Genomic DNA, 25201 nt, shown 5'->3' with positions numbered 1-25201 from the left:
ACGTTTGGAGCCCTACCCCCCCCCCCCAGACTGGGAAATGATCTGTGTGAGATCAGAGGTGAATGCTGTGAAGGTTTGGCCCATATTCCACAAGTGAGTGTTGTGTTGTAGCCTTGCACTGAAATACATGTAACAGCAACAGCACCGGGAGTCTCTGTACGGAACCCCACAGATTTACTGCCAAACCGCACTGCTGAAGGGACTGAAAAGTGTCCTGAATACTGTCTGCGAGGGGCCATGTGTGTGTTAAACATTCGCTCACTAAGAAATTGTCTGGGACTCTCTGAGCTGACTGGCAGCTACAGGCAGGGGCTGGTACCGTAGCTCTGAGCTTCAGTTCTGTGCAATACTTTTCTTTTTTGAAGTCCTGAAAAGACAGAGCTCAGGCCTGCGCTTCAGCAGGGAGTTGCGCTGATGGGCAGGGAAGGGGGGTGTCACAGTTACACATAATTCTGCCTCCTCCTCCCCCAGCCCATTGCATCTCTGTGCTCTGCTCCAGCATCGCCACTGGTCCAGCATGGCCTGACTCCTGGCAGCGGCTTCCCCCTCACCTGCCAGGTGGGCGGGGTCAGGGGGCGGGCTGGCCCTTTTAGAGGATTTGGGCTCAGCCCCATCAGTGTGCAGCCCAGAGTCTTGCAAGGGGCTGGTAGAGCTCCCTCGCTCAGGGAAAGCTGGTACCTGGTGCCCTGATAGAAGGGTAAGGGGCAGAGAGAGACCTGTGGAGGATCCAGAAGGGATCCAGGGTCAGGGAGGCATCAGGAGCACCTTCCCCCACCGCACCCAGAGGGAAAGGCCTGGCTGGAGCTACCTGCAGTGAGGGACAGGAGCCAACCCTTAAGGTCTGGTTGTCAGTGCAGAAGAGGGATGTTAATGCATAGAATCATAGAACCATCGAGTTAGAATGGGCCCCAAAGGTCATCTAGTCCAACCCCTGCCAAGATGACGGGTTTGCTGTGTCTAAACCATCCCAGACATTCGGCTAGCCTTTGAAACCCTCCAGTGAAGGAGCTGCTACATCCCCCTAGGCATCTGATCCATTGTCCTACTGCTCTTACAGTGAGGAAGTTTGTTCTGAGATTTAATCTCAATCTGTAAAAAGCAACAAAGAGCCCTGTGGCACCTTATAGACTAACAGATGTATTGGAGCATAAGCTTTCGTGGGTGAATATTCACTTTGTCAGATGCATGTAATGGAAATTTGCAGAGGCAGGTATAAATATGCAGGCAAGAATCAGTCTGGAAATAATGAGGTTAGTTCAATCAGGGAGAGTGAGGCCCTCTTCTAGCAGTTGAGGTGTGAACACCAAGGGAGGAGAAACTGCTTTTGTAGTTGGCTAGCCATTCACAGTCTTTGTTTAATCCTGAGCTGATGGTGTCAAATTTGCAAATGAACTGGAGCTCAGTGGTTTCTCTTTGAAGTCTGGTCCTGAAGTTTTTTTGCTGTAAGATGGCTACCTTTACATCTGCTACTGTGTGGCTAGGGAGGTTGAAGTGTTCTCCTACAGGTTTTTGTATATTGCCATTCCTGATATCTGATTTGTGTCCATTTATCCTTTTACGTAGGGACTGCCCAGTTTGGCCAATGTACATAGCAGAGGGGCATTGTAGGCATATGATGGCGTATATCACATTGGTAGATGTGCAGGTGAATGAGCTCCTGATGGTGTGGCGATTGTGATTAGGTCCTATGATGGTGTCACTTGAATAGATATGTGGACACAGTTGGCATCGGGCTTTGTTGCAAGGATAGGTTCCTGGGTTAGTGCTTTTGTTGTCTGGTGTGTGGTTGCTGGTGAGTATTTGCTTCAGGTTGGGGGGCTGTCTATAAGCGAGGACAGGTCTGTCTCCCAAGATCTGAGAGTAAAGGATCATCTAACACTACTCTTAGGGTCACCGGTGCCCACGCTACTAATACCCGTGACTTTCCCCAGTCAGACCTGATGTAGCAAATATAAGATCAGTGTCCCGTTGGTTCGTGTACTTTGTTGGGGCCCTTGATGACCAATGACCACGATTTCTTCTCTACAGTGGTTTAGCAGTGTGGCTGACTGGGTTCAGTACAGCTCAAAGGACTCACAAGTGGGTTGAGGTGGTAAGTCCCTCCACAGGATTAATACACAGCAGGTTATAAAATCCCCAAACCCTCACTCCTTGGCTCGAGGACACAGTTCAGAGAGTAGGGGGTCCCCAAAACAAGTTCCCTGACTGACTAACTAAAAGATGGTGCACTCACAAACTCCATGAATGATCCTCACGTTCAGAGCTGACTCTGGACCCCTCGGTCACTGCAGAGGGGCTGAGCTCTGCTGGCCGGGATCCTCCTCAGGCAGGAGTCAGGCTGTATCAGTCCCAGGATTTCCCCTCCCCACAAAAGGGTGCCGGGCTCAAGGTGCAGGTTACACAACTACACTAACATCCAAACTGTCGTCTCCTAGCCCAGCGTCCAGACACACTCCCAGTAGGCAGCAGCCCTGGACTAGCAGCAGGAGCAGAGCTGACCCTGTGGGGACTGGTCTTCCCTAGGGAACTGGAGGGCAAACTCAGCCTGGCTGGGGAAATTTCCCAGCAAAACTCTACAAACTGGGAGTCATCTGTGGGGAAGGAAAAGCCCAGCTGAGGGATCTGCTGTCAGGTCCCTAGAGGCCAGTTCTCAGGGGGATCCCTGCTTCCTGGCCTGGGACTCCCCAGCCCCCCGCAGCCAGTCCTGCCCTTGCTCTGGCTGGCTCCAGACTGACTCAAAATGGCTTCTCCCCTCTCCTGAGCTCCCTGGGAGTGGCATGTCACTGCCTGGTGATTGCCGGGCAGACTCTGAGTTTGCCATGGCTCCCCCGAGCTGCCAGCAGACAGAGCCCCAGGAATCTAGGTCCTCTCCTTGGGGGTTACACCCATCCCACAGCTAATAGACACCCATCTCCTCGTTGTTCAGTGAGATGGGGAATCAGGAGCCTGTTACCCAGGTGGTTCAGGAACTGGGATGCAGCCGTCACAGCAGACACAGCTCTTGGTCCCGCATGGATCAGTCACCAAGCCCCCAGGGCTGTCTCTAGCTCCCATGTTTGTAACCTTTCCCCCTGAGCTCTGACCGGCTCAGCTCTCAGTGAGTGTGTGGAACCTGCAAGGCTGTTTGTCTTTCCTGGAAACTTGAAAACAGCCTCAGAGATGGGTTATGTCGGCGTTCAGCCACCACAGTTTGTGTATGGCTGGACATGTGCCCACTTGGCTGCTTGTACCAGTGCTGCTCATACTCACCAGGAGTGCTTGTGTAACACACTAACCTTTGCTTCCACACATGCCCCCTCTCGTCCCATGTTACCGCAGGTGCAGTGAGAAGGTTCTGTCTCTTTGGACAGCAGATCTCCCACCTGTGGCTGGTCATACACAGGAAAAGGTGCGGATTTGGACAGTCATGGATGTCCATAGAATAGGGCCGGCCTTTGAGGGCGGGTGCGCCACGGTCAGGAGGGGGTGCCGTGGTCCAGAGGCAAGGAGCAGGACGCAGGCCTGACCCCACACTGCCCCCAGCCTGCCCCTCACCGTGCTTTAGTGGGATGACGCTCTCACCAGAGCCCGACCCACGAGAGGGGGCCATAAAAGGCTGGGCATAGGGGGCTGGAACAATGTGAATAGTGGGGTGCTGAGAGCCACTGAACCGAACTGTAACCCCTGCGTGGGATGGAAACCGCTTACAGCCAGGGGCTACGACAGCCCCCCTAGATCCAGCACCTATGGCCAGGCGCTGCCGACAGAGCGCTGTCTTCCTCTTCCCTCACGCCTCCGTCCCCGATCAAACCGTCTCTCCCCTACACACTCTCCCCCTCCTGCTCCTTCCCCCATCCAAGCGCCTCTCCCCTCCCCTTCCCCTACATCCCCCTCCAACCACCTCTCCCCTCCACCCCCATCCTTCCTCCCCCTCCTTCCCGCCTTTCCTCAACTCACCTCTGCCCTTTCCCCAGGGTTCCCAAGAGGTCTGGCGTTCAGGGCTGTCAGAGGAGAACAACAGGGATGCTGGCCGGGGGGGAGGTTGGAACCAGAAACCCAGGGATGGGCGGCCACCCCCGGGGGAGCTCAAGTCACCTCTGACCATCCTGCTTGTTTTGGGGTGGTTGGGTTTGTTTTTGAAAGGCAGGGTCGCATATTTATCTCGTGAGACGTGGCAACTTTGGTTGGCTTTTACCCATCTGCCTTGAGGTGAAGGGCTCTGTAGGCCTTTACCAAAGCCCTGCTCCACCCTGATCCCCCTCCTAGTTCCTGAGACTGGTAAATAGAGGGGGGAAACTGAGGCACAGAGGGGTGAGGTAACTTGCCCACGGACTCCCAGTGAGTCAGGTGCAGAGAAAGGAATAAGAACTGGGAGTCCCTATGGCCAGGGCTTGTCAGGGACGGGAGCAGCGGGGACAGCTGCTGGCCGGCTCTCTGAATCACTTCACTGCTAGACAACCTATAAGGCCATCTGCTCTTCCTGGGACCTGCCGGAGGAGCCACACCACTGGCTGGCTGCTGGTTCACCAGCCTGCTTCGAAGCCTGGCACCAGCTGAGATCAGCGGCTGCTCAATGTGTATCTTGCTCACTGCAGCTGTGCTTCCTCTTCGCCCAGTCCCTGCTCCGGCCGGCGTCCAGGCCCTGCTCCTGCTCTGCTCCAGCCCCTGCTCCCCTTCGGCTTCAGACGTCTGGTTTGATGCCCAGCCCTGCCCCTGTCTCACTACACTGCTTGGCCCCCACTTCTGGCTTGGGCTTCTGTCTCTCTGGTACTGATCCCGGGCTCCACCTCTGGCTGAGGACTCTGCTGTACCCCCCACCCTGGCGCTGGCATTTGGCTTCTGACCCTGGGCCCATTTCCTGGATGCTGCCCACGCTGGACCCAGCTCTAGCCCATTGGCTGAACTCTCCCTTCCACCACTACGGCTGATCACACATGGCCCCGCTGGTGACAGGGTGGCTCTCACCACCAGGCATCACTTCCCATTTCTATTTCTGGGCCAGGGCAGCTGTCAGAGGGAGGCTCTAACCCAGCAGGCTGCTGAAAGGACCCTCAGACCAGTGATCCGGGGCTCGGCTCAGTGTCAAGGCAGGAAAATGTCGAGGGAGAATACCTATGAGAACATGGAGATGACGGAAGCTGCTCCCCAGCCCAAAGGTAAGCACAAGAGGCTGCACCGGACCCTGGACTCCCACTGGTCTCTCCTTGGCTTTGCGGTCTCTGCAGAGCGTTCTGGGCAGCGATCGCTTGCTCCACTGACCACATCCCCAGAGCTCAGCCGTGTGCTGGCTAGACAGCCCCACGGGCAGTGGGCGAGGGTGCTCGGTCAGTGCTTCCCAGTGCATTCTCTCCCCTGCCAGTCCCCAACGGGAGAAGGGCACAGGGGGCAGAGATGGGAGTCCCTGCCCAACATCCCAGCCTCCTGCTGGCCAGCGCAGTGCCATGGGCTGGCCATAAAAGCCATCCAGGGTCCCCCTCCCCAGCTCACTGCCACCATCAGCCTCTCCCGGGGGTTCTAGCAGGGTTCAAAAAAGAACTAGATAAGTTCATGGAGGATAGGTCCATCAATGGCTATTAGCCAGGATGGGCAGGGATGGTGTCCCTAGCCTGTGATTGCCAGAAGCTGGGAATGGGCGACAGGGGATGGATCATTTGATGATTCCCTGTTCTGTTCATTCCCTCTGGGGCTCCTGGCACTGGCCACTGTCGGCAGACAGGACACTGGGCTGGATGGACCTTTGGTCTGACCCAGTCTGGCCGCTCTTATGTTCTTATGTTTGGTTGGGCAGGTGTCAGCTGAAGAAGGGCCTGTTCCAGGGGTTATTTATCCCCTTTGGTTTCAGTGCAATCCAGATGCCGTGTGGCAGCTCTTCTGGATTCGAACACATGAAATACTCCCAGGAAGGGTCAGGAGACAGGCAGGGAGACGGGGCTGACGGAAGTGGAGGGTGCCGCCGTAGGCAGCTGCAGCTACACACAAGCTCAGCTAGGCTCTCTGCAGTGACAAAGGAAAACGCAAGGGAAATGTAGCCTGCGCTGGGTGACAGAGAAGCTCCTCCCAGAATCTGTTTCAGTAAAGGCTGAGAACTGTAAACTCAGTACATTAGTGAGAGGCAGCTTCACCCTTTGGTTAGAGTGAGAGAAACCACTTCTGCAATGTAAGGAGATTATCTGGGCATCTGAGTGTTATCTGCTGGAACCACACCCGATAGGGGAGTGGTGCTAGCTAATGAGGCCCAGATCAGACAGGGAGGGGGTGCGGCAGGCTGAGACTTTCAGGGAGAGGAGAATCTGACAGTCTTGTGTCTCCAAGCAGCTGCCGTTCACCTTGGGGAGACCAAATCCACACCACACAGAGCACACTTACTTCTGTCTACACATCGATCCTGGCTCGAATGCAGCTCTAGTCTTCTCCCTTTAATGTGCAGGGGAGACACAGTCTTCTGGCTTTGCCCTGTGAGTCGCCCCTTGGCTGCCTTGCAGTGAGCATCCTGGGGATGGGTTATTAGACAGGGATGCTGGAGAAAAGCCCTTCTGAGCCCACTGCTGCTGTCAGCCCCACTTTTCTCCTGCAAGGAATCATTTCCCCTCATTTCACTGCCTCATTGTTTTCATATTTCATAAGTTGGTTCAGGTTCCTTTTCTCATTAAAAAATACTCTTTTGGGCCTCGACTTCAGAAGCCCTAAACTTCCCTCTCAAGAAATGCTGAGGCAGGGGGAAAATCCTGCTCCCAGATCTCTCTCACAGGACGCCTGCCTGGCACTGGAGTCACTCCTGATTTAGGGAGGGTCGCTTTCCACATTGGAGTTCAGGTCGGTTCTGACCTTATTTGGCCTGATTCCGCTGTTGCTGTTAACCACAGTCAGGGAATAGGAGGCGGAGCAGTTATTGGATTTGGGGGATGGAGTTTGCTCGGTCAGTGGCATTTGAGCTGTGACTTTCCATGGATACGTTTCTTCTTCTCCTTCAAGGAAATCCTCCCACGACATCGGTCCCTTGGCGGCACAGGACGGGGGGCATCGTCACTGCTGTCCTTCTCCTCCTGAGTCTGGCCCTGGCCACGTCCCTCCTGGCTGTGACGCTTCTATGTAAGTTCAACTGCAGCTCCAAGCCCAACGTTTGCCAACTTCCATACAGGCCAGCTGAGTCGACTGGGGGGGGGGGGGCACCCCCACATTTCAGCAGAATATCGACCGTGTTTCCAGTCTGTCCCACCAAATAAATCTCCTACTCCAGGGAGTTCGAATGGAGTTGTAAGATCTTGCCCTGCTGGTTTGATACTAGCACAAACTTTCTAAGTCTAACGATGATCCAGCACTGGCACAGGTCACCTAGGGAGGCTGTGGAATCCCCATCACGGGAGGTTTTTAAGGACAGGTTAGACACCCACCTGTCAGGGATGGTCTGGGTGAACTTCATCCTGCCTGAGCATCACCTCAGTGACTTCAGATCACACGTGGCAGCCCCCCATGCTCAACCTGCGCTCTGAGGGTCACGCTGGGTCCTTTCCTGACCACCTATCACCAGCGTGAGCCTCAGGCCCAGGTCTCCTCATGGCACAATGAAAATGCCCTACGGAGAGACCGGACGGCCCAGTGGCACTTGTCGGGCGCTTGTCTGGGGGCTCAGACTGCTGGGTTTAATTCCCTGCTCTGCCAAACAGTCCCTGCCCTGGAGCCAGCAAACAGAGCTGAAAACAAGGGAGTTGGAGTGGAGAGCTCTTGGAGGAGAGGGGAGACAAGCTTCCCTGAGTAGGGGGCCTATAACAGCAGCCAACCAGTGGCAAAGAAGCCAGGAAACAACTGGAAACAGGGGAGTTAGTGTCCACGATTGTAAGGAGAGATTGGGGGAGGGGTGGTGACATTCTTTTTTTGTGTTGTGTGGGGTTTTCTTTCTACTTGACGTGCGCTTAGGCAGGAAAGCTGTGACAGTCACAGAGGCAGCAGTGGTAGTGACCCAAGCAATGGAAGAGACAGTGAAGATGACCAGATGTGGAAGCTGCGGGATGATCCTGGTGCAGGTACCAGAAAAGAGCTTGTTTGTATGAAGTGCCACCTGAGAGAGCTGATGGAAGAGAAGAGCCGAGGTTTGGAGATGCAGGTGGAAACTATGGTTGAGTTTTAAAGGGGATTCGAGCAGATGATGGAGGGAAGGCGAGAGGAGGCTGAAGGGAAAGCTCAAGACTGGCAGATCCACGCTAGATTGGAGATATCGGAGGAGAGACTGCTAGGTGAGTAAAGTGGCCAGTGGAAATGTGATGATGAGAACCAGGCAGAGGAAAAGACCAGTTAGTAAAGGAGAAGTAGAGTTCAGGAATAGGTTTGCTGAGTTGGAAAATGAAGAAGACTTGCAGCTGGGAGTAGCAGAAGGTGGGAGGACCAGGAAGAAGGGAAAAGCAGCTAGTCCTACAAGAAGAGAGGAAGAGTCAATGTACATACCTGTACATACCTAGAGTTTGGAGCCTCAGGAGGACAGAGGATGATTTGCAGTAGATCGCAAGGGAGACCAAAAGACACGGCGACTTGCAGGCAGAAGGAACAGGAGGAAGGCTGGAGAATGACGCCAACATCAGGAAGAGGCAGGTCTACGTGACTGGTGACTCCTTATTAAGAAGAATGGACAGGCCTGGCACCAGAGCTGATGCAGAGAACAGAAGGGTGAGCTGTCTGCCGGGAGCTAAATTATGGCGTGTGAACCTGAGGCTGAAGAAGATCCTAATCGGAGCAGAAAAGAATCCACTGATTGTCCTTCATGTGGGAACAAATGATATTGCTAGATTCTTGCTGGAACGGCTCAAGGGAGATGATGCCAGGCTGGGGAAGACACTTAAAGAAATGGAGGCTCAGGTGATCTTCTATGGGATTCTACCTGTCCCTAGAGGAGGAGAATGGAGGTGATACAAGATGATGATTATCAACAGACGGCTCAGGCAGTGGAGTTGTAAGGAGGTCTTTGGGATGTTCCACCACTGGGAGGCATTCACAGACATAGGACTGTTCTCATGAGACGGACTCCAGCTGGGTAGGGTGGGAAATAGATTCTGGGATGGAGGGTGGCACAATTGATTAAAAGAGCTTTAAGCTTGGAATTCAGGGGAGACAGTTGAGAGATGCTCATGGAATCTCTACCTCTGATTCTAATATTGATCAGGAGAAAATCAAGTAAGAGCAGATACAACAATGGAAAAAGGAACAGAAGAGGGTAGGAGAATGGACATCAAGGGGAAAGATAGTTCCTATACCATGATGCTAACATGATCTACTGGTGCAGGAAGTGAAACCAGATGTTACAGGGATAACAGAATCATGGTGGAATAGTAGCCACGACTGGAGTAGAGACAATGAACAATGTTGTTCAGGAAAGACAGAAATGAAGTGAAGGTGGTGCAGTAGCATTGTATATTAACGATGAGGTAGACTGACTGTAAAGAAATTAGAAGCGCTGGAATGGATAAAACAGAGTGTGTTTGGGTCAAAATCACTTTGCGGAAGAAGGCTACCAGGTCTGCAACCGGGGGCCTTGATTTCAAAACGGGAAACTTTAAAATATTAAGGCAATTAACTAGGGGAATGGACTGGGCTGAGGAACTCAAGGATTTGAAAGTGGGAGAGGATTGGAATTACTTTAAGTCAAAGTTACAGAAGCTCCCTGAAGCCTGCATCCCAAGCAAGGGGAAAAACTTCCTAGAGAAGGGTTGCAGACCAGGCTGGATGAACAAGCGTCTCGCACTGGTGATTAAGAGAAAGCAGAAATCCTACTAAGAATGGAAGATGGGAGGGATCAGTAAGGAAACCTACCTCTTGGAGATCAGAAAGTGCAGGGAAAAGTGAGAACTGCCCAGAGCCAAGCAGAGCTGGACCTTGCAAAGGGAATTAAAACCAACAGTAAATGGTTCTATAGCCATATAAAAAAATAGGGACTGCCCAACACGGAGGATGTGTTGGAGAGTGAAGAGAATCTAGGCAGGGCAAATGCCTAAACAAATACTTTGCCTCCGTTTTTAATAAATGGAATGAGGAGTTAGGGGTAGTGGCAGGCTGGCTAATGGGAACGAGGATATGGAAGTAGAAATTACCACATCTGAGGTGGAAGTCAAACTCAAAAGAGCTTAATAGGACCAAACTGGGGGGCCTGGATAATCTCCATCCAAGAATATTAAAGGAACTGGCACATGAAATTTCAAGCCCACCAGCAAGGATTTTTAGTGATCCATAAATTCAGGGGTCAGACCCAGTGACTGGAGAATTGCTAATGGAGTTCCTATTTTTTAGAAACAGGTAAAAAGTGATCCAGGAAACTACAGACATTTTAGTTTCACCTCAATTGTATGCTAGGTCTTCGAACAAATTTGGAAGGGGAAAGTATTTATGGGCATAGAGGTTAATAGTAAATGGGATAAAATACAACATGGTTTTACAAAAGGTAGATCATGCCAGACCCACCTTCTCTTTCTTTGAGAAGATAACTGATTTTTTTGACAAAGGAAATGCAGTAGATCTCATCTATCTGGATTTCAGGGCATTTGATACAGTTCCACATGGGAAATTATGAGTCAAATTGGAGAAGATGGGGATTAATGTTGCTGTTAATCCCTATGTGTATGACCTTGCACTCTGCGCTACTGAATTTCATCCCATTTCTACTACTCCAGGTTTCAAGGTCGTCCAGCTCTACTCATATGATATTCCGGTCCTCCTCCATGCTGGCAATACCTCCCAACTCTGTGTCATCTGCAGATTTCATTAGCGCACTCCCCCTTTTTTGTGCAAAGGTCGTTAATAAAAATGTTAAATATGATTTGTCCTAAGCCTGATCCCTGAGGAACTCCACTAGTAACCTCGCTCCAGCCTGACAGTTCACCTTTGAGCATGACCCATTGTAGTATCCCATTTAACCGGGTCCTCATCCACCTTTCAATGGGGTCAGATTGGCAGAGACCCTGAGGTTTTTTGCGTCCACTGCAGCCTGGGGCACGGGTCACTTGCAGGTTTCAACTAGTGTAAATGGTGGATTCTCTGTAACTTGAAGTCTTTCAATCAGTAACTCAGCCAGAGGTTATGGGCCTGTTACAGGAGTGGGTGGGTGAGGTTCTGTGGCCTGCAGGAGGTCAGATTATGATCATGATGGGCCCTTCTGGCTGTAAGGTCTATGAGGCCTGTCTCTGCCTCAGTTCTCCATCTGTAAAACGGGGGGAGGAAACTTCCCTACTTCACAGGGGTGTCATGTGACATTAAATAATATATTAAAGCCTGTGAGGTGCTCAGATACTGCAGTGAAAGGAGCCAGAGGCGTACGACGGATCGCGGGAAAGGTTCTGCAGACAGCACTTAGATCACAAGTCTGTTGATGATGCACAAGCTGGAAGAGAAGCTGGCTCCCTGGGGCATCGCCGGGCTGGCCCTGCAGCGCTAAGGGGAGTGAAGGATGATTTTTAGGGACAGATGCTCTGCAGGTGTCAATCGAAGTAGCTCCTCTGAAGTCAGATTGACACCATCTGAGCAGCTGGCCAGTAGTCTTGCAAGCCCAGATCCACAGGGCATTTGGGCTCCTGGTTTCCATTGGAATCACTGGGAGTTTGCGGCCTGAACACCTCTAAGGGTCTGGGCCTACAGTTAGCAAAGAGGACCGAGGGACATGATCATTCCCCTCTATTCGACATTGGTGAGGCCTCATCTGGAGTACTGTGTCCAGTTTTGGGCCCCACGCTACAAGAAGGATGTGGAAAAATTGGAAAGAGTCCAGTGGAGGGCAACAAAAATGATTAAGGGGCTGGAGCACATGACTTATGAGAAGAGGCTGAGGGAACTGGGATTGTATAGTTTGCAGAAGAGAAGAATGAGGGGGGATTTGATAGTTGCTTTCAACTACCTGAAAGGGGGGTTCCAAAGAGGATGGATCTAGACTGTTCTCAGTGGTGGCAGATGACAGAACAAGGAGTAATGGTCTCAAGTTGCAGTGGGCAGATTTAGGTTGGATATTAGGAAAAACGTATTCACAAGGAGGGTGGTGAAGACCTAAAATGGGTTACCTAGGGAGGTTGTGGAATCTCTTTCATTAGAGGTTTTTAAGGCCCGGCTTGACAAAGCCCTGGCTGGGATGATTTAGTTGGGAATTGGTCCTGCTTTGAGCAGGGGGTTGGACTAGATGACCTCCTGAGATCCCTTCCAACTCTGATATTCTATGATTCTATGATTCTATGCAGGATTTGTTGTGTCTGACCCATCCCAGACACATGGCTCCAGCCTGCTTTTGAAAACCCCCAGTGAAGGAGCTTCCACAACTTCCCGAGGCGTCTGTTCCATCGTCCTGCTGGTCTCACAGGCAGGAAGTTTGTCTTCAGATTTAATCCCAATCTGCTCTGATGGAGTTTGTAGCTCCCTGCTCCAAAGAGCTGACGCCCTACATTAAGACTGTATAACATACACCAGGAGAGAGCCCCGAACCGGGCCTTGGATTTGCATGTGTCCCTCCTCGGGAGGGGAACTGTCAAAGATTAAAATGAAAGACGTCATAGAGAACAGGCTCGCACTTGGAACATATTCCTTCTCCGGGCCTGGCTGGTCTCCAGCCGCAGTTCAGTTCGGTCGCTGACCTGCAGACATGTGATTTCTAGATCTCCGGGCACAGAGCAAGCTGCAAGCGGTTGAAGAAGCGGTGCAGAAGCTCCAAGTCTCTCTGCAGCCTGACAACGCCTCGGACGCCTCAGCAAAGGGATCGGACAGTAAGTCGCAGGACGAGGGTCTTAGGCATCAGGGTCGGCTCCCCTCCCTTGGCCTGGAAGCTGAGCACTCTCCGGCCTATAGGGATGGTGGGTGCCTGGCATCCTCCTACTCCCCTCCAGAGACGTCCCTGCCAGGTGGTCCTGGCCCCCGTCTAATGAGCTGCTGCTCTGCCCATTCCTCTGCCAACGGAGGCTCTGTTCCCAGGGACGGGCGGCTGCTCCAGGTTCCCTCCTAGCTCCCTTCTGGCAGTGGCAGGCTGGCTGCATCCGCCCCACGCTCCTAAGCAGGGTGACTAGTGGTCACATCTTCTGTCCTTTCCCTGTTGCTCCCTTCGCTCCAGAGTTTTCACCATGGCCCTGTATTGTCAGGATTGCATTCGCGGGACAGACGGATGCAGCTCATGAGACACACAGGGCCGAATTCAGACCCTGGTGTAAGCAGGACGTCAGTGGAGCTGCACTCGTGGGTCTCAATTCCCCCCAGTCCCTGAGCCCCTCCTATGCAGCTCCAATAATTCAGGTAACAGCCACAGTCCCATTGCTGGAGGCAGAGCGCCCCCTTGTGGCCACGTGTCACAACGCTCTGTCTGTCTGGCCCAGGGCTGCACATACAAACCGGTCCATGGATCAGGTTAATCAGCGTCCAATCAGAAGATGGGCCTTAACTAAACCCCGGCACGGAACACGCCGGAAAGCTGTGCAGTTCAAAATCCCGGTCTGGAGCCCAGGGCCATTGCCCGGGTCCATGGATGTTCTTGCAGCCCCAGCTATGCCCCATGCTGCAGGTGACCCACTCACAGCTCACAAGGTGGGAGCGATTGGGAAGAGGTGGCTGGGGAGATTGGGGGACAGGGCTAGAATTCTGCTGCAAACTTCCTGTGTGATCTTGGGCACATCTCCCTGCACCTCAGTTCCCCAGCAGGAAAATCATCCTTTATTTCTCCCAGCTAGAGTCGATTTTGACTGTGAGCTGTTGAGAGCAGGGACTGTCCCCTCCTGTCTGTACAGCGCCTGGCACACAGGGGCCTGCAGGTGCTGCTCTACTACATGTGCTGATAATCAAGTGTTCTGCATCTCCACTGAAGTCGCTGTGACTTTCTTCTAGGTCTGCAGCTATTGGACGAAGCGCAGGCAGGAGTCCGGATGCTGAAAGCCCAGCTGGGTAATGTCAGTGCAGCGCGAGGAGCAGTGCAAGGTCGCTGCAGTAAGTACTAGCTGCAGTGCTGGCTGGTGCCGTTTCTCCTGGTGCTGAGGATAAACGGAGGATTTCAGGCTCCAAGGCTGACAGCGCAGCGCCTTTCACCAGCACCGAGTTCTCTTCCATTAAAAATCACCGGTGGCTGCACCTGGGCCCACACCGTGGTGATCAGTGTGGAGTTAAATTATACACTAGCCTCGTTAGCCTAATGGGATCACCCAGCTACCAGCTCTTCTTAGATGCTCCAAACCCGTCAGCTCACAGGCAAAAAGTGATACTGGCATTTCAGCGTATGGGGCGTTACTTTCAGTACCATCACTGAGCCAGCGCCCCCTGCAGGGTGTTGAGGGAGATGCCAAAGTGCAAAAGACCCAAGATCTTCACCACTTATGATCACTGAGAATAGTTGATACAGAACCGGGGCATGTTCCACCTTGGGCAGCTACATTCCCCCTCCTGAATTCCCCCTGCCAGCTCAGCTGAACAGTGAGTCTCCCCTTTCCCATTACAGCCATGCTGCTCTGCACTGCGCCCAGCGCCCATGCTCCAGCCCAGATGCAGCTGCATTTCAGTATTGGGGGAGTGACCCCGTGGTGTCTGCTTTCTGCAGCGCTCTTTGGGATCCATCATGTAGCCACAAAAGTTACTTATTGTGATGCTGGTGTATCAAGATTGAGAAGTTCCCTGGGCTTGGGGGCAGCTGAAGGGCAGGGGAAATCCAGCACTAGAAACCCTGAGCTCCCTGCGTGTGTCCCTGTGACTTTAGCCCGGGCGTCTCACCTCAGTCTCTGCTCCCAGTTGACGTGCTGACAAAGCTCTCCAGGGGCTGGAGGTTTTATGGTGGGAACCTCTATTACTTTTCGCAAGAACGAAAGTCATGGGATGAGGCCGAGCGGTTCTGTGTGTCTCAGGACTCGCACCTGACCTCTGTCTCCTCCCAGGCGGAACAGGTGAGTGCAGGAACCTCCTAGGGGTTGCATAATGGGTTAGTGCTTTTTTTCATACCCAAAGGAGGTGGAAGGTGGCAGCTGAGGTTGGAAAGCATCGGAGAGGATGCCAAGCCTTGGAACGTGACTCAGGGCATTCACCCATCAATTTAAAATCAGAGATGGGGAGAGGAACAGTGCCAGGATCTGGACTTCCCAGAGTCTGGGGTGCTGGGGGAGAGGGATTTGGGTCAGGAGCATTTCTGATTTTCCCTACTTGCCATGTACCATTTCCTGCAAACCCAATGACCTTTCCCAGGAAGGACCCACTTTGATCCATCTCCCCAGTCCTGAGCTGCTGCTGGACAATCTAGAAGCCTGTATCTGGAAGGCTTGTGTGCAAGGGACCATGCACCTCTCAGAGAATCCTCTCTCCCCACGTACCCACTGTAGCCCTCACCTCAGGCCTCTGGGGCACTTTCAGAGGAGGAAAATCCCACTCTCCTGCAGGGCTAGACTTTGAACCCAGTTCTCTGCTCCGAGCTTTGCCTCCTCCAAGGGCAGGGTGCTGGTGTGATCTCTGAGGTGCCTGTCAGTCACTGCCGCAGCCCAGCTCTGAGGGGGCTGTGGGGGAGTGTTCTGAGACAGGTCGCTGCTGTTAGCCCCAGGCAGATACAGATGCAGACACAGACACAGAGATGCTCCAGGACTCCCTCAGGGTCTCCCAGCTAGTCACAGTCAGCGTTGGGGGCAGGACACCATGTCTCCCGCTGCCCAGTGCCCAGCTCACACCACCAGACGCCCTTTCCTCTCCCCCCAAATCTGTTCAGCCCAGGCAGCTGCGACTGCATCCTGCAGCCTCTCTTGGGTGACCTGGACATGCTGCAAACTGTGTTGTGCAGGAGTTTCTCTCCAAGGAGACCGAGGGACAAAGTCACTGGATTGGACTCACCGACCTGGGGACAGAAGGCAGCTGGCGCTGGGTGGATGGCACAGAATACAGAGCAGACGCAAGCAGGGGGTGAGTAATGCTTGAGAGAAGTGATTATTTATTACACGTTTGGTCACAAGCTCCTTCGGGCAGGATCTGTACGGCCCCTTGTGTCTATGCAGCACCCAGCACAGCGGGCCTGATCCTGAGGGAGGCCCCCGGGCGCTGCCACGGCAGCAATGAATCCTCTCAGGAATTTCTGCTAATGCCCCTTTGCTCAGAGCAGGAGTGTGTGTTCAGTGCCACTGAGATCAAGGGCCAGATCCTCTCCTGGGGTAACTCGGCATTGACTTGAATGAACCACATGGATTTGCAGCAGCTGAGGATCTGGCCCCAAGTCAACTCAGTACAGCCAAGTGAGTCTGGAGTGAGCGGCAGTTTCACACTGTCCTTGGGATTGCACTGCGCTCTCCCCTCTGTCAGGCTGGGGAAGGAAAGGCTGTGGGAACTAGGGGCATGGCCGGAGCCAGCTGCAGTCGGTGAAATGACCTTAGTGGGCTGTGGACGAGGCCCATAAGCAGGGCCATGGAGAAGTTAATGACTGACCCCTGCTGTCCCCTCTTCCCGTTCCTGCGTTCCCATCTCGGGGGTGCCTGGGATGTGCTGTGCCATGTGCCTTGGTTCTGGGCACTGAGATCGGAGTTGCTGCTACTCAGCATTTGGGGCCACAGACTAACTTTGGCTCTTTGCTGGCCTGTCAGGCGCAGGGTAATTGCTACCCTGACCTCAGAAATTGGCTGTGGTTCTCCACTGAGACATCAACATCTTATCTGTAGGTTCTGGGCATTTAATCAACCAGACAACTGGGATCAGGGGACAGGAGGCAGAGAAGACTGTGTTGAGACCCACTCAAGCCACCTGAATTTGTGGAATGATACCAACTGCACTCTGCCTTTCAGTTGGATTTGTAAGCAGGCCCATGGACAGGCTTGACTGTGAGTAGTATATACCTCGATAGTATTCATCATCATGTATTTTTGACAGGTTTCCATGCCCCATTTAGGGCTTATGTCCCGCTCTCCATTCTCGTTTCCTTTGGTGTCAAGGTTTGGCGGCATCAGGCATTTTAAAAAATATTTTTGATTATTTTTTATGTTTGGATGGGGCAATGTTGCATGCTTGTGATTTGATACATCTGGTTGATTGTTTAGAGAAAAAGGTTGAAAGAATAGGGTGAGAGAGCTTAAAGATTAAAATAGAAAGCTTTGGGAAGGTTTAGAGGGGAAATAAGGAAAGAAAGATTGTTTGGTTAGGTTTAGTAAGGAGAGATGATTTTAAAGACCTAGCCTGACATGTTATTAAAGAATAGAAAGAGAAGTTTAAAAAAATGGAGCTATATGTTTTTAAAGGGTTAATTTGAATGAATAGAGGCAAATTATTAAAGAGAAGAGATTTTTGTGAGGTTGACAAGGAGAGGTGTTTTTAAAGGACTAGTTTGGTATGTTATTAAAGAATAATCATTCTTAGATAAATGTAATCTTAGATAAATATAAAGGTAGGTTAAGAAAAGAGCATTTAAAAACATTAAATAATATTGAAAAATAGGTTTAAAAAGAACACACATGGCAAAAAAAGGGTATTTACTAAGGCAGAGACCGTTTAGTAAGCACATGGTAAAAAGTATAAAGGGAGTTTAACAGAAAAGCATTTAAAGTATGAAATAGGATAGGTTAAGAAAAGAGTATTTAAAAAGGTTTAAATAAAGAGTTAAGTAGTTAAATAAAAGAGAAAATAAAGAGAGAACAGGGCAAGAAAAAGGAAAAGAAAGCAAAAATAGACAGCACATGGTTGAGTCAGAGAGAGAGAGAGAGAGAGAGAGAGAGAGATCTTACCCTTCCAACTATTCCTGGGGAAAGAGGCAACTTCCCAGGTTCACAGTCCCTCAGGCTAGTTATCTCCACCTTTGGATTAGACCAGTCAGTTGCTGTTCTACAGCTGGGTCATAGAATGCATTTTCCTGAACCAATCCTATAGTCCCAGGAGGGGGTTGGGACCAGGTGACACCTTCTGTCCAGGAAACTGGATAAAAGCTGGAGGAGGAGCCGGGGGGCGAGGGGGTGGCTGGGTGAGACGGCTGGAGGGGATTTCAGTTTGGAGCTGGCTGGGGAAATGGAGGGAGGTCCAGAACCAGGGTCTGGGCTCCCTGCCCCCCAAGATGGAGCTGACTGAAGGGTCCTGTTTTCTGTACCTACTAGCTCTGTTTTGGACTGTGTTCCTGTCATCTAACAAACCTTCTGCTTTACTGGCTGGCTGAGAGTCACGTTGAATCACAGGAAGTGGAGGGGTGCAAGGCCCTGTCTCCTGCACAGTCCGTGACACGTGCTTTTTCAGCAAAGCCACTGTTAGCAAAAACAGCATCTGAGAGTCAGTGGATCAGCGATAAGAAGGCTGCTTCTTCCCCCAATTTTTAACAAATACAAGTGCAAGTTATATTAAGTTTTGTAAAGGAATAAACACTTTAAAAGACAAGGCTATCTGAAGACACATTCTTTCATTTAGCACTTTTCCATATGCATTTCAATAAGAATTTTGCATGCAGAAACATCCCAGGGTTAAAAACACAGAGAACTTGTTTATGAAAGTAATTCATAGTGATAAAAAAGTTTCCCCCTATGTTTTAGACTAACGTTGGTCATCTTTTAGTAAGGACAATTTGAAGCAGCGAAATTCTTCAGCAAAGCCCCTGTTAGCGAAAACAGCCTTTGTGAGCTAGTGGATCAGAGATAAGATAAGATAAAGATTTTATTTAAATGTGTCTGATGATTAAAGGGCTGCACCTAGAAGGCCCTGGCCAACACCGGCACTGAATCCTCTCATGAAGAGACATTATACAGTCGCTGCTATGGGATCTGAAAAGTATTTGAGATGGGTCATTGGAGCATGGAAAGAGGGGTAGTGAACAATGCCTGTACCTACAAGAACGGACCGGTGGAGAAACACAAGGCCAGACCACTGGACCAAGATTTCTTTGAGACTCCGGACCCCGGCCAGGAGAGCCCAAACGAATCAAACAAAGAGCTGTACGGAGATGAGGCACAGGTACGTTGTATGTAAGAACGTTCAAGGGATGGTTTGGCAGGGACCCAGTCACCGGTGCTCGGTTGGCTAGAGCCTTTTGGATCAAGCCTGCACAGAGACATATTGCATTTGTTGGTGTTTGTTGTTTTTAAAAGCATATGTGGAAGGGGTCTCTTGACACACTGGGTAAAATGTTTTAAAAGCATGTTCTGAAAAAGTACAGAGATGCTTTATACATATTTTTTATTGTACATTTTTCAGCAGCTGAGTGATGGCTGTTCAGAGGACTTGGCAGTTCTGGACACCAACAGCTCCAAAGGGCCGATTGGATTGGGCCCGATCTGTTTTTGCCCAGATCAAGAACCAGATGCTCAACAGAATGCCAAAACAAAGGGCGATGCTTATTCTATAGGCTTCTACTATCTAAAGTTGAGGAAGAAATTCGGTATTAAGTCTGTGTGAGTTCACAACCATTAAACTGTGATGTGTGCAATTGTGCGAGCAGCTGTGCACAGAATCATCAAGCACTGCCTGAGAGAGAAACAAAATGAGGATTGTGCACCATAGCTGCCCCCGGTCAGAGGCATCACGACTGCGTCTACTGGTGTTTAGATGATGTGAACTGTAAAATTAAAGAAATTAGTAGTAGTTTGTGCTGGTAAGCATGTTAAATATCATCATCACGTTGGGATACGCGCTGCAGTGCCTCTGTTTAACCCAGGAACATTTAGCTCTAGGGGCAGAATTGGTGGAGAAAGTGACAGAGGCCGTGGACCCAAATAGCATTTTAGATGAAATCATCAAACCGACAGATAAATGTTTAATGCGAAATGTAGAACGTCTTCTTCGTTCAGCAAATTACAAAATCTTGCTAAGACAAAACACTAAAAGTCAGAGTGTGTTTTGGGAACAAAACAGGGCTTGTTGTAAAATAAAATGTCAGTTGAAAATAACTGTGTGAAGTGTAAAAAGCAACGGATGGTCCTGTGGCACCTTTAAGACTAACAGAAGTATTGGGAGCATAAGCTAGAAGAAGTGAGGTTCTTACCCACGAAAGCTTATGCTCCCAATACTTCTGTTAGTCTTAAAGATGCCACAGGACCTTCTGTTGCTTTTTACAGATTCAGACTAACACGGCTACCCCTCTGATACATGATGTGTGAAGTGTGTTTTTATGGAGTTCCAGGGGTGTGGGGTTTGTCAAAAGGGAAGTAGGTTGCCTCTGTAGTATACATGCAGTTAGGTTACAGTTTGTCAACAACAAGAGGTATATGAGCGGCCTGTTCCTCTAACAAAGACCCACCCATCCCTGGCACTTGTGCATGAGGGATATAGGCTGTTGGGGCATCCGGACCATTGCAAAGCAGCCCCAGAACCCCTCTTAAATCATACCATCTTCTGTTTCGGTTGTACCTTTTCATTTTCCCCCCAGGCCCTCTGCATTAGGTCTTAATCATGGCCCCTCTGATTTCAACAGTGTCTCAGGTCTCTTGTCTACTGGCTCATATTATTTAATACTGTACAGCATCTAGGGTTACAGTTTGCATAAAAGTGTTTTATAAAAACAAAACAAAAAAATTCTCTAGGGGCTTAGACAAGATAACGATAAACAAAATTGTAATTGTTGCTTTGCAGGCATTGATACAAAGTATCTTTAAGTTTGTTTCTGTTAATATTTCTGATAGGCTGTAGGATGGGGGAGATAATACCTCATAAAGTGAGAAAGTGCTTCCGAATGACAAACGCTTGCCCGTGCTAAAGCATAACAACTAACACAGAATGGCTGCCTACAAAACTGTTTCACTAAAGGAGTTATCCACATTCCCCCTAAAACTCAGGACAGCTTTCTTACCCCCATGGCTTGATCTCTGTGACTGTGGGTTTTTTTTAAATTTGTTTGTCCCCCCCTATTTTTTAAAAGGATAGGCTAGTATCTTAAGCCTTTTTAGTTCACTAAACTTCTACACAATATCCCTAAGCGTAGCCTTGTTTTGTTACAGCTCAGTCAATATTGCTTTTTCATGTTAAACTTTTTAAAAACCAAACAAACATAATGCTTCAAATAGGCCTCATTGAAAACAGAATATCCTTTAAAAAGGTCAAGTTATGTTACCTCTCGGTCAATGCTGTATTTTCATGTTAAATGTTAAAAATACCCTATATATATAGCAAGTGACAGAGGCCGAGGACCCAAATAGCATTTTTGGTGAAATCATCAAACCAACAGATAAAAGGGGAAAAGTCAAGGGGTGGGGTGTTCTTCAGATAGGCTATCTCTGAGCTTCATGCAGTCACAAAGTGATGGTTTTTGTCTTTTACAATCAGTAAATGGAATAAAATACTCGTTATAACTTTCACAGTGTGTCTTTCAATGCAATCTCACCATTTCTTAAATCTTTAACAGTGTTTAAGACTTTAGGAAAGAAGTCTGTGTAAAAACCAAGCAAACTGAAGGGGTGACTCGTAGAGCATTGCTAAGGCAGACTACAGTGCATGGAGCACTGACTAGCCTTATTAGTCTTATCTGTTTTTAAAATGTAGAGAAAGCCACAGCTCCAGCCTGTGATGTATTATTTTAATAAAATCCATGGACCCAAAACAAACATAGGAGCTTGTACCTGTGTCTCAGCACATGGGTTGCAAACATTTAAAAACAAAGACATTCTGATAATGCGACAGAAAAATTAAATCTAAAAGTCCTAAGAAAATGAAAGATTAATATAACGTTTACTTGCTTTTGTTAAAAAGTGGGGGAAGAAGCAGCCTTCTTATCTCTGATCCACTGACTCCCAGACACAGTTTTTGCTAACAGTGGCTTTGCTGAAAAAGTCTAATTTTTCTTACTAAAAAATGACCAATGTTAGTCTAAAATATCGGTGGTAACTTTTTCATCATTATAATGTACTTTTATTAACAGGTTCTCTGGGGGTTTAACCCTGGGATGTTTCTGCATGCTCACTTTTTATTGAAACATTCAGAAGTGCTAAATGAAGGGATGTGGCTTCAGATAGGCTTGTCTTTTAAAGTTTTTATTCCTTTACAAGACTTAATATAACTTTCACATTGACTTGTTAAAAAGTGGGGGAAGAAGCAATCTTCTTCTCTCTGATCCACTGGCTCACAGACGCTGTTTTTGCTGCTGCTTCAAATTGTCCTCACTAAAAGCAAAGGGAAAAGCTTTTTAAAACTTTTTGTTAGAAAGGGTTTGTGGGTTTAACCCTGGGGTGTTTCTGCATGCTCATTTTTTATTAAAACACCAATAAATAAAGGGCAGTGTCTTCATATAGGCTTGTCTTTTCAAGTGATTATAAAACAGAACTTTATTCCTTTAGAAAACGTAATATAACTTTTACTTTCTTTTGTTAAAAAGTGGGGAAACTTTTTTTTAAAAAGCAGCCTTCTTATCTCTGATCCACTGACTCTCAGATGCTGTTTTTGCTAACAGTGGCTTTGCTGCAAAAGCACAATGTTTCAAATTCTCCTCACTAAAAAATGACCAATGTTAGTCTAAAACATAGGGGGAAAACTTTTAAAAACTGTTTGTTACTAAGGGCTTATGGTTTTAACCTTTATTAATGAACCTATGTAAAAGTGCTACATGGCTGAAAAGATGCTTGGGGTCTGCTTTTTTAGATAAGAATAAGGCAGTTAAAGGGATGGGGGTAGTGAGGGGAAGGGAGGGAGATGGCTTGTGTTTAAAAATCTTGGGACTATAGGATTGGTTCAGGAAAATGTATTCTGCTGTAGTACAACATCTGATTGGTCCAATCCAAAGGCAGAGATAACTAGTCCAAGAGATTGTGAGCCTTGGGAGCTGCCTCTTTCTCCAAGAACCGTTGGAAGGGTAAGATCTCTCTCTCTCTCTCTCTGTCTCTCTGGCTCAACCATGTGCTGCCTATCTTTGCCCTTTGCAGAGGGGCTTTCTATTCCCTTTTCCTGTCCTGTTCTCTCTTTTAGCCTATCTGTATATGTTTCTCTTTTATTTAACTCTTTAAATGCCCTTTTCTTCACCTACCCTTGTATTTAATATTTTAAATGCTTCTTTATTAACCAACCTTTATATTTTTACCATGTGCTTACTAAAAAGTTTCCTTTATATTTTTCTTTTATTTAACTCTTTTTACTTGCCTCAATTCTTTCAAACTAACCCTTTAAACATCTTTATTTTCTTTAAGTTCTCTCACTCTATTCTTTCAACCTTTTTCTCTAAATAATCAACCAAATGTATCAAAGCACAAGCACGCAACATTGCCCCATCCAAACAAAAAATAATCAACATTTTTTTTTTCAAAATGGCCAACAGCACCAAACCTTGACACCAACAGAAACGGGAATGGAGGGCGGGACATTAACGCTAAAGAGGGCATGGAAAACTGTCAAAAATACATGGTAATGAATACTATCGAGCCACATACTACTAACAACTTTTCTCCATCTTTTTATGGAAATCTTTCAAGTGTTTGAAGACTGCTGTCATGTCCCCCCTTAATCTCCTCTTTTCCAAACCAAACATACCCATTTACTTCAGTCTTTGCTCACATGCCTTGCATTGGGATTGGAGACGTGAATGGAGAGAAATAAGACATAAGGAAAAGGAATGGGCTACGTTATCTGCATATAAACCAAAAGGATTGTGCTGTCTAGCTGTCACCAAACATCTGCAGCATTCAACCCAGGTTTTTGGCCCTATACGCTAATCTCTCCCAGAATGTGTATGGCAGGTCCCCACAAAGACTTTTTCTAACTGTTCTAGGGACCTCACTAGATGCTCTTTATTAAATATCATATCCCCATTCATGGTATCACCTGGAGAAATGTCTTTGTCTGTCATAATACATCATCAAGATGCTCAGATAAAATCTGGGAATATCCATATAAAATCCCCTAATCATGATGACATGAACTTGATTTGTACTTACCGTGAGTTTAACTACAATATTTCCATGAAAGAGTATATTAAATCTAAATGTTGTTCAGTAGAAGATGTTAATATTCCGTTTGCTACGTTATGTTCTAATACATTAACATTGAATATTTCCTTGAACCATTCTGGAGAATGGACATTTGAACCTCCTTTCGAACATAGGGTTGGGAAAGAGATCAAGTAATGCCTTCACCATCTAGGTACCAAGTAGGACCATTCGTGGTAAAGAGGGACATTACTAGAAGTCTAATGATAAATCTGCAATACTTTATAAAACAATTAATCATACCAACTCAATTATCTATGTCACACCGTTTGCCCCTTGTGCCCATTTTATCTCTCTGCTACTTATGGGGTGGAGAGCGTGGCTAAAGGGATGTTGCCTCCAACTTCTTCAGTAATCAAGAGGAAGAAGCGAGATTTGGGAGCAACCTTATTAGGCGGAATGGGAGCTGTTTTGGGGGTACCTAATGCTGTGGACCAGCAATACTTGGCCAAGTGTACAGGAGAATTGGGCCATGATGCAGCCCCCCTCCCAGAACCCCTCACTCCAGCATTCCAAAGCCTGGCATCTATCACATTTGACATAGTGACTATTCTTCCACGCTGGCTCGAGATGCAGCAGCAAAACCACTTCCAAATATTGGGTGCTCTGAGCGGGTTGCAATCAAATCGCTCAGAAGCTCTTCGTGCATCGAGGCTCAGCAGTGGTTAATTAGTGTGGCAAAGTCACTTGTACGAGATGGTTTCAATCAACAGCTGCCAAGAGAGTTAAAGAAAATAATTTACGAACATGCTAGTGACTTTGAAAAGTTATATCACTAATGGTGGCGATTGCTCACATTTACTTATTTTCCCCAAAATGACACTCTCGTGGTTACAACAAGTCCTTACTTGTGCCTATCAAAGAACATAAATGGGTGCGTATAAATAAGGAAAATAAGTACACTCCCATTAACCTACAGGCCTGTGTTAACCAATTAAATCTGGGATACACTTGCACCACTCAAGTGTGGGACGGGGATGAAACATGTTTAAGCCCTGAAGAAGGTACCTGCTTATCCGAGGTTTCTCATCATTCTGTCAGCCATGCCTCTGCAGTAGATCAACATTGCTTTTGTACTTGGAGCCTGTGTCCTTATTTCTTTGTAAATAATTTCTACAAGGTTAGTCATGTTAAAAGAGGAAACCTATGTCTATGCCAAGTGATACAAATCTATGGGTGGGATGTTAATGTTACCACACATAGCGTGACTACGGAAACCATCCTGGCAGTTTCCTTTATATTTTTTCTCTTTTATTTAATTCTTTTTAAATGCTCTTTTCTTAACCTACCCTTATATTTAATATACCTTTTAAATTTATCTCACATTTTTTATTCTTTAATAATATGCCAAACTAGGCCTTTTAAAACACCTCTCCTTACTAAACCTCACCAAAAAT

General features: G+C 48.4%; 1 protein-coding gene and 1 long non-coding RNA gene across 5 annotated transcripts in view; both read left to right on the top strand.

The window, feature by feature from the left end:
- Positions 1-25201, top strand: part of LOC122172806 (C-type lectin domain family 4 member F-like) — a 91055-nt gene that overhangs the window by 40970 nt on the left and 24884 nt on the right. For 2 of the 4 annotated variants that reach the window (XM_065598418.1, XM_065598419.1), the window contains exons 1-2: positions 6777-7068; positions 12594-12701. The exons of 1 other annotated variant lie outside the window; for it this stretch is intronic. In XM_065598418.1, coding sequence (XP_065454490.1) covers positions 6924-7068; positions 12594-12701 — 253 coding nt within the window. In that variant the 5' untranslated portion in view covers positions 6777-6923. Of the gene's footprint in view, positions 1-6776; positions 7069-12593; positions 12702-13806; positions 14058-25201 lie in introns of those variants that run through there. One more of the 4 variants, XR_010601971.1, reaches the window with a different exon arrangement.
- LOC135984043 (uncharacterized) lies at positions 15710-19796 on the top strand. The gene is made up of 4 exons (XR_010601972.1): positions 15710-15846; positions 16593-16751; positions 18586-18855; positions 19096-19796. It is a non-coding gene; the product is annotated as an uncharacterized LOC135984043 (long non-coding RNA).

The sequence above is a fragment of the Chrysemys picta genome, chromosome 5, assembly GCF_011386835.1.
Source record: "Chrysemys picta bellii isolate R12L10 chromosome 5, ASM1138683v2, whole genome shotgun sequence".
In the NCBI taxonomy this organism is placed as follows: Eukaryota; Metazoa; Chordata; order Testudines; family Emydidae; genus Chrysemys; species Chrysemys picta.
The sequence above is the reverse complement of the archived record's forward strand: the minus strand, read 5'-3'. Positions and strand labels throughout refer to the sequence as shown.